The sequence below is a fragment of the Mandrillus leucophaeus genome, unplaced genomic scaffold, assembly GCF_000951045.1.
Source record: "Mandrillus leucophaeus isolate KB7577 unplaced genomic scaffold, Mleu.le_1.0 Scaffold163, whole genome shotgun sequence".
Taxonomy (NCBI): domain Eukaryota; kingdom Metazoa; phylum Chordata; class Mammalia; order Primates; family Cercopithecidae; genus Mandrillus; species Mandrillus leucophaeus.
This window is the reverse complement of record NW_012101621.1, coordinates 2,604,603-2,613,786: the sequence shown is the minus strand read 5'-3', so window position 1 is coordinate 2,613,786 and position 9,184 is coordinate 2,604,603. Positions and strand designations below refer to the sequence as shown.

Below are 9,184 nucleotides of genomic sequence, written 5' to 3'. Positions count from 1 at the left end.
AAAAAAAAAAAAAATCCTTCTTATATCTTACCACTATTTATATGAGCCCCCTTCCTTGGGTGTGCTTCCAGTGATTAGCACTTGCTAATTCTTCTTGAGGGGTTGCAGGAACCTCTTTATCAAGTCACATGCACCTGAGTCTCACTGGGAGGCTCTAGTCAGTGCCAGTGGAGAGAGAAATGTCTTGGATGTCTGTGGACAGAGAAAACATACAGTGATTCAAATATATGAGCTTCAAATTGGGAGCCACCAGGACAAATGATCAAGATTGCAAGGATAGATTTCTAATCAAGCTGCTTCTCATCTAGACCACTTGATTCTGCTTTAGCCTAAATTAATAGTAGTAGGGCTTTATTTGTTTAACAACGGTTACTCTTATTTTGGACAACTTTTGGGGAAAAACCTGGTTTTGGATATAGGCATAGAGCCTCATAAGGAATTTTGTTACCTACTCTAGATTTACATATCAAATAAGACTGAGACAACTAAAAAGGGCTATCTGGTTTTTAAGCTTTGTTTTGATTCTAATTTTTTTTTTTTTTTTTTTACAGAGTCTCACTCTGTCATCCAGGCTGGAGTGCAGTGGCCCAATCTCGGCTCACTGCAACCTCCACCTCCCAGGCTCAAGTGATTCTCCTGCCTCACCTCCCAGAGTAGCTGGGATTACAGGCGCCCACCTCCACACCCGGCTAATTTTTGTATTTTTTTAGTAGAGACGGGGTTTCACCAATGTTGGCCAGGCTGGTCTCGAACTCCTGACCTCAAGCGATCCACCCACCTCGGCCTCCTATAATGCTGGGATTACAGGCGTAAGCCACTGAGCCTGGCCAGGGATCTCATACTAGCAGAGTATCAGTGTTGTTCACCATAGTCTATCTCTATTCTAAACTACCTTTTAAACAGATACATGAGTGATCAATGTACAATTTCAATTTGACTGTGACATTCTCCTACTTAAAGCCTTCAGTGGCTCCCCAGCCCCTACAAAGTAAGGACAGATTATTATTCTATCATATAAAATTCCAACTATGTGTCACTTAAATCCACTTAACCTATCCTGCAGACACTCTGAATTGTAGCCTGGTGTGAATGGCCTTTCCCTATTAACACAGGGCGGCTTTAAGCACCCCGCCTTTTGCTCCCTTTTTCCTCTGCTGAAGTGTCCCTCCGTGTCTACTTATCTTTCAAGAGGAGCACAGGGTTACCTACTCCGTGAAATTTTTCTAGCCTCTGCCTCTAATTCCACTAAAACCGTCAGCAAACATAACTTCACTCTTCCTTGTGGTCCCACTCCAACCTGTGGTTAACATATTCTTCCCACTATAATATAAACTTCTTGAAGATGAGGTAGGACTAAACCATTTTTTCCCCAAATAAATACCTGTGTGTGTGTGTAGAAAGATAGATAGATAGATAGATAGTCACTGATGATCTTGAAAACAAAGGTTTTATGGAAGTGGAAGAGGAGGAAAAGTCCCACTGCACTAAATTGAAGAGATAAAGTCAAGACAGTGAATATTAAGTAATATTTGAAGGATTCTGGCATAGAAGGAATCATGGAAATAGAAACAATGTGGATAAAATTTATAAGATATATTATGAATAATGTACAATTTTTTTATGTAGTGAGGTTTTGCTCTCCCAAAAGAGATAGTGATCATGCTAGAATGGGAAATGAGAATAAATATTAGATGAGGGAGAAAGGAAAGGCTTAGATTCAGAGTGGGGGAAAAATATGTTTCCAGGAACAATGGGGGGTAAGAAGGCAGGCCTTCCAAACTCAGCCCTGTTGGAAGAGGGTTACACTTACCTGAGCTGACCCAAAGAGCCAGGTCACTGAGGAGCTGTGGCAATAGCAGCCTAGGCTGTGGTGGCTGTCGGAAAACAGCATGGCCATGGCAGTGAGGGGAGAAAGACATCCTGCCTACATTTGAACAATAAGAGGTCCTGACTAGGTTGATGGAGGGAACTTGCCCATGGCACTGAGGCAGAGATGGCAAAAAATCTGGTGACATCATGTGGCCAAAGATCACCAGACTTCTCTGCTAAAAATAGGTTGCTGGATATTCCCTTCTAGAGAATGTTGCAATTATGCTGACCTCTAGAAATGGATAAGCCAGCTCGGGACTTCCACTCGTGCCTGAGGGGAGCGGAGCCGGAGACCAGAGGTCGAAATCGGGTTCTGACAAGATGGCTGGGCTTCCCCGCACAATCATCAAGGAAACCCAGCGTTTGCTGGGAGAATGAGTTCCTGGCATCCAAGCAGAACCACATGAAAGCAACACCCATTATTTTCATGTGGTCATTGCTGGCCCTCAGGTTTCCCCCTTTGAGGGAGGGACTTTTAAACTTGAACTATTCCTTCCGACAAATACGCAATGGCAGCCCCTAAAGTATGTTTCATGACCAAACTTTATCATCCTAATATAGACAAGTTGGGAAAAATATGTTTAGATATTTTGAAAGATAAGTGGTCCCCAGCACTGCAGACCCGACAGTTCTGCTATCGATCCAGGCCTTGTTAAGTGCTCCCAATCCAGATGATCCATTAGCAAATGATGTAGCGGAGCAGTGGAAGACCAACAAAGCCCAAGCCAGACTAGAGCATGGACTAGGCTATATGTCGTGATTAATATTTAAATTGATCCTATCAGCAAGTGCGCATCACTTCTCCTGTTCTACCAAGACTTCCTCCTTTTTGTTTGCATTTAACGGACACAGTCTTAGAAATGTTACAGAATAAAAAAGCCCGGACATCTTCAGCCTTAGGTGATTAAAAGCAAAAAAAAAAAAAAAAAAAAAAAAAAAAAAAAAAAAAAAAGAAGTAATGGATGAGCCCCAGGGTCCTTGAATTTATCACAGAAAGAAGGTAGTGGTGGGAGGTCGGGCACTGTGGCTCGCATCTGTAATCCCAGCACTTTGGGAAGCTGAGGTGGGTGGATCACCTGAGGTCAGGAGTTCAAGACCAGCCTGGCCAACATGGTGAAACCCCGTCTCTACTAAAAATACAAAAATTAGATGGGTGTGGTGGTGCGCACCTGTAGTCCCAGCTACTTGGGAGGCTGAGGCAGGAGAATCACTTGAACCCGGGAGGCAGAGGTGCAGTGAGCCAAGATCACGCCACTGCACTCGAGCCTGGGTGACAGGGCAAGTCTCTGTCTCAAAAAAAAAAAAAAAGAAGAAGAAGAAGAAGATAGTGGTGGCAATAAGAATATTTTCACAAGAGCTACATGGAGACTTCTGAAATTTAACTCAAATATTCAAAGCTATCACTTTATTTTATATCACGAGGTGAAGTGAAACATACCAGCTCCTTATATTCCTCCCAGCTATAGGAAGAATCACAGTCTTACATCCCTCTGTCCTTCTTTATACCTCTGCAAAGAAGCAATACTTTTACATATCTTGATGTGCTCTTCTATTTGCAAGTCTATGAATAGCACCTTATTCCTAGCCACTTAAAGCATCAGTATGCTGGGAAGGGGGAAAAGGGAGGAAGTGTGGCAAAGAAGATTAGGATGGCAATGTTACAGTAGAAATAAGCAAGATAAAAAGAATAATTATTCTTTTTCTGGCTTTATTCCCATAGCCAAAATAGGTTTCCGTGTCTGCGACAAGCCAATCAGCTTGAAAGTCAGGACTTGTCATGAGAGAAAACAAGTTTTCTAAATTAATTTATCTCCCTCTGTAATACATCAAGCCAGGCTTGGTAGACTTGGTCACTGAAATTATGTGTTGAAAGCTCCACACAGAATTAAGTGAAAGCAGGAAAACCTCGCCCCTGCAAATTTGGGAGGATCATGGAGGAAAAAGGGGAAACAGAAGTAAACCAAGGAGTTTAGATGCCAGGGTTCTTTTTTTTTTTTCTTGACTTGAAACCAACCCTCAAGATAAATGGGAGCTTATGGAGTATAAGAAAACTTAAGGTCACCAAATATAGTAGCATGCTTCTGTGGGCATGGCACAGAGAGGCTGCAGATCCTGGCTCATGGTACAAGGGGACATGCATGACTATATGAATCTAGTTTTCCAGTGCCTGGAAATAAGGAAATCCAAGGTGCCTGTATGTTTTGCCAGGGAAGATAGAGAAGTATGCAGAACAACAGTGCAACAGCACAAGGCTAGAGTCAAAGCAAAGTTGCTACAGCGTGCAATGACTTCCAGGAAGAACAGAAGCCAGAGATTCCAGCCATGAGTATGCTGTTAAGTGTTTAAAAACCCGTTATCAGAAAGAAAAAAAAAATAAGCCCTGGTAGGTAGTATTTGCCCATTTTTATGGTATAAATAATCCCACTATAGTCAATTTCAAGCTCCAACATGACATCACTACTTATGAGTTTAGTAAGAGATATGTAGTAGCACACTATTTTATGGTGTTTCTACCATAAAGATATGATAGATGTGAACAATCTCATAGATATTAGTGAAACACAGTAAAATAGTTACGAAGTGATGAGTTTTTAGTATTATATTTGTTTTGATATAATTTATTTAATTGAAAATGTCTATTAAGTACAAATTTATATACATATATATATATACTTTTTTTTCTTTTTCTGAAACAGGGTCTTGCTTTGTCACCCAGGCTGAGTGCAATGGCATGAACATGGCTTACTGCAGCCTGAACTTCCTGGGCTCAAGGGATCCTCCTGCCCCAACTTCCTGTGTAGCTGGGACTACAGGCATGCGCCACCACAACTGGTTAATTATTTTTAATTTTTGTAGGACAGGATCTTGCTATGTTGGCCAGGCTGATCTCGAATTTCTGGGCTCAAGAGATCCTTCTACCTCAGATTCCCAAAGTGCTGAGATTGCAGGCATGAGCCAAAGTGCTAGGCCTGCAAATTTATATTTTAATCGCAAGTTTAACAAAGAGCTCACAAAATTTCTGAAATCTTAACAATCAGGTATTGCAAGCCAGTACAAACCAACTCCAGCACACAATTGATTCCAACAAGAGCAAGCACCCCAAATGTCTAAGTGGCACTATCCTTACCTATATGATTCGAGAAGTCCACCAGACCTACCTGCCACACCCCAGCAAAGAAGAACAAAAGTCAGGCTGAGCACGGTGGCTCACATCTGTAATCCCAACATTTGGGGAGGCTGAGGTGGGAGGACTGCTTAAGGCCAGGAGTTTGAGACCAACCTGGGCAACGTAGCAAGACCCTGTCTCCATTTTTTTTTTAATTAAAAGAATTTCCAAAACAAGAAGAAGTATCTAAGGAATGCTCCAGCAATCTGAAGCCATCTCTTTACCTACTGTTACAAAAACAATGGAGTCATCCAAGACTTTTTAGATTCTCTGGCAAATTTGTTTGATTTTTGGTTTTTTGTTTGTTTGTTTGTTTGTGAGACAGGGTCTTGTCATGTTGCTCAGACTGGTCTCAAATTCCTGGGCTCAAGTAATCCCCCACCTCAGCCTCCTGAATAGGTGGGATTACAGGTGTGAGCCATTGCCGCCCAACTCAATATTTTATAAACTGGAAGTAACTAAATTTACTCAATTGACCTAAATTTAGGGGATTTTTTTTTCTCTCAGTGTCCAGAGAAGTGGGAATATGTAAGAAAGATTAGCTTAATTATTAAAAATTCGATACATTTTCTTTTTTTCTTTTTTCATTTTTTTAAATGGAGACACTCTTAAAAATTCAGTACATTATCAATTCACTTCTGAGTATAATGCGGGTAAACGTATGACCCTCACAACAACTTAAATAAAGAAATCACAGAAATTTGAGGTCATTCCAACAGCTCATGTTGTTCTTCACAGCTCACTTTCTAGATATGCAGAAATGATTCCTGCTTGCTGTCAAAACAAAAAATAACGAGGATCTTGGGAATATAGTTCTCATCTGGGAAATGTTTCAAGGTAGAATTCCAAGGAGGTGAATAGTTTTCTTCAAATCTCTTTGACAGTGTTTTTAAAAACTGGATCAAAGAAGATCCAGCTAATAAGGGTAATCAATTCAAGATCGTAAGTAGAAGAGTCACACTCCATAAATAACCAAGTTTCATCAATTCTCAAATCAGTCAATGAGCTGATCCCTTGGAAGATTTTAATTCCATGCCAAAGCAGAGATTCAGTAATCCATCACCACAAGCCAAAGGGATGTTCTAAAGGATGCTTTCCTTACCTGCTCCGCATTCCACCTGAGGATACACCAACTTTCTCCAAGATTTTGCTGCTGTGTCCATGTGAGTCCAAGAAGAAAAGCATTCCTAAGGCTGCAATTCACCATGGAACGAATACTTAATTCCCAGACTTTAAACATTTTCACGATTTTGTCAAAAACAGTGTTTAATCTGTCTCTTTCTCCCCATTTTCTTCCTCAACTCACCCTCTACTCGCAGAGTTAATTTGTTAGGCATATAAATTTTGAATTAAATTATTCTTTCTCCCAATTAAAGAACATTCTTCTTTGAATTGAGGAAAATAATTTTAAAGAGCTATCATTTATTTTCTCTCTTTTGGGAGAGATGATAAAGCAATATAGATGATGTATCAGATTAAGTGTTACTGTATAAACACAGTAAGAGATGGATTCTTTAACCCTGTGTTTCCCAGAACACATTTAGTTCAACCTACTTGAAAATTGGGGCCGGGCGCGGTGGCTCAAGCCTGTAATCCCAGCACTTTGGGAGGCCAAGACAGGCGGATCACGAGGTCAGGAGATCGAGACCATCCTGGCTAACACGGTGAAACCCCGTCTCTACTAAAAAATACAAAAACCTAGCTGGCCGAGGTGGCGGGCGTCTGTAGTCCCAGCTACTCGGGAGGCTGAGGCAGGAGAATGGCGTAAACCCGGGAGGCACAGCTTGCAGTGAGCTGAGATCCGGCCACTGCACTCCAGCCTGGGCAACAGAGCGAGACTCCATCTCAAAATAAATAAATAAATAAATAAATAAATAATAATCGATGCTGTTATCATCCAAATGAACAGAACTACTAAACTACTTAGGTTAATTAATAAATGTAAATAACATTCCAGAGCAAACAGAAAGTACAAATGATACCTTAGACTTTGTTTACACTGGGCATAGGCTCACATTGCTTGAAGTGCAGGCCCTGTCCTACAGTCTTGACTATATGGAAAAAGCATGAGAGATGTGATCATGGAGGGAAACATGACACAGGATTAGCAGGAGTTGATGCTCTCCACTTAGCCAGTCAACCAACAAATATTTATTAACTTATTATTGCCAAGCACCAGAGTAGTTGCTGCAAATACATCAAAGAACAAAATAGACTGCTCTTTGCTCTGAAGGATCTTACAATCTAGTAGAAGAAACCAGTAAGTACTTACACAAATAGCTCTTATAATATTGTACTGTAATCACCCTTTAATATAAGTTCTTATTTCCCAGAAAATTGCCTTCTAGTGGAGGATAATTCTTCCCAAGGAGGTGACAGATGAAATGAATCCTGGGGAATGAAGACATATTAGATGAATGAGCATACTCCTAAGTCCAGAGGAAGGAAGGCATGGTGATCTGAGAGAACTGAAACGAAGAAAATTATCAAAATATGCAAAAACGGGATCGCAAAGTTTCTTGTAGATTTCAGGAGGAGACATTTCAAGGATATTAAGTCATAAAGCAACAATAGGAATGATAACTGTGGGGTAATAGTTCCACACTGCTTCATATCACCAAAATCTATTTCTCTGTGGTCCCCTTTGGGGGCATAGACCTACAATATGCACTTACTTACACTATTATTCAGACACAACTCTGCGCTTGGCTTCTAACACCTGTATGTAGTATTGCCCATTAAAGAGGGATTTCAGGGCACCTGGAGACTAAACAGCCGCTGAAGGTTGTTTTGCCATGCAAACCCAGGTGACTTAGGGCAAATGCTTTCTACTTAAAATAGAGAAGACTTCTGTTTACCTTCCAAATTCTGATCATTAGATAAAAGCATTCTCTTATCACTTCACTCCTGTATTTTCCTTATCAGACTTCACCATTCATCTTAGCAGACTACAAAAAGACATGGGAAAGACCAAAAACACATCGCTGGACACTGTGGTGACAGATTTCATTCTCCTGGGCTTGTCTCACCCCCCGAATCTAAGAAGCCTCCTCTTCCTGGTCTTCTCCATCATCTACATCCTCACTCAAGTGGGGAACCTGCTCATTCTGCTCACCGTGTGGGCTGATGCGAAGCTCCATGCTCGCCCCATGTACATTCTTCTGGGAGTGCTCTCATTCCTGGACATGTGGCTCTCCTCAGTCATCGTTCCTCGAATTATTTTAAACTTCGCTCCTGCCAGCAAGGCTATCCCGTTTGGTGGCTGTGTGGTTCAGCTGTATTTCTTTCACTTCCTGGGCAGCACCCAGTGCTTCCTCTACACCTTGATGGCCTATGACAGGTACCTGGCAATATGTCAACCCCTGCGCTACCCAGTGCTCATGAATGGGAGGTTATGCACAGTCCTTGTGGCTGGAGCTTGGGTCGCTGGCTCCATTCATGGGTCTATCCAGGCCACCCTGACCTTCCGCCTGCCCTACTGTGGGCCCAACCAGGTAGACTACTTTTTCTGTGACATCCCTGCAGTATTGAGACTGGCCTGTGCTGACACAACTGTCAATGAGCTTGTGACCTTTGTGGACATTGGGGTAATGGCTACCAGTTGCTTCATGTTAATTCTACTTTCCTATGCCAACATAGTCCATGCCATCCTGAAGATACGCACCACTGATGGGAGGCGCCGGGCCTTCTCCACCTGTGGCTCCCACCTAACTGTGGTCACAGTCTACTATGTTCCCTGTATCTTCATCTACCTCAGGCTGGGCTCCAAGAGCCCCCTGGATGGGGCAGTGGCTGTGTTTTACACTGTTGTCACTCCATTCCTGAACCCCCTCATCTACACACTGAGGAACCAGGAAGTGAAGTCCGCCCTGAAGAGGATGAGAGCAGGTCGAGGGGCTGAATGAAAATAAGTAACTGCCTGCGGCCATACCACCCTGAACGCGCCAGATCTCATCTGAGCTCGGAAGCTAAGCAGGGTCAGGCCTGGTTAGTACTTGGATGGGAAAATAAGTAACTACAGCTACATAACCGTCGCTACCACTCTCTTCAGCTACTGCTGCATGTGACAGATGTTTGATAAATAGATGTTAGTTTCAGCTGAAATGAATATGATTCTACAAGGAAGAGGCTTCTGGTGCTATATTCAAC

The 9,184-nt window shown here is 42.1% G+C and overlaps 1 protein-coding gene and 1 pseudogene across 1 annotated transcript; both read left to right on the top strand.

The window, feature by feature from the left end:
* Nucleotides 1-2,190: 2,190 nt before the first annotated feature.
* On the top strand, nucleotides 2,191-2,640 carry LOC105536768 (annotated as a pseudogene).
* Nucleotides 2,641-7,995: 5,355 nt separating this feature from the next.
* On the top strand, nucleotides 7,996-8,940 carry LOC105536817 (olfactory receptor 10G2-like). The gene has a single exon (XM_011976298.1). The coding sequence runs from the start codon at nucleotides 7,996-7,998 to the stop codon at nucleotides 8,938-8,940; it is 945 nt and encodes a 314-aa protein (XP_011831688.1).
* Nucleotides 8,941-9,184: the final 244 nt, after the last annotated feature.

Bases quoted from the DNA above. Each gene is read 5' to 3' on its own strand.
- LOC105536817 (XM_011976298.1), top strand. From the start codon at position 7,996: ATGGGAAAGACCAAAAACACATCGCTGGACACTGTGGTGACAGATTTC.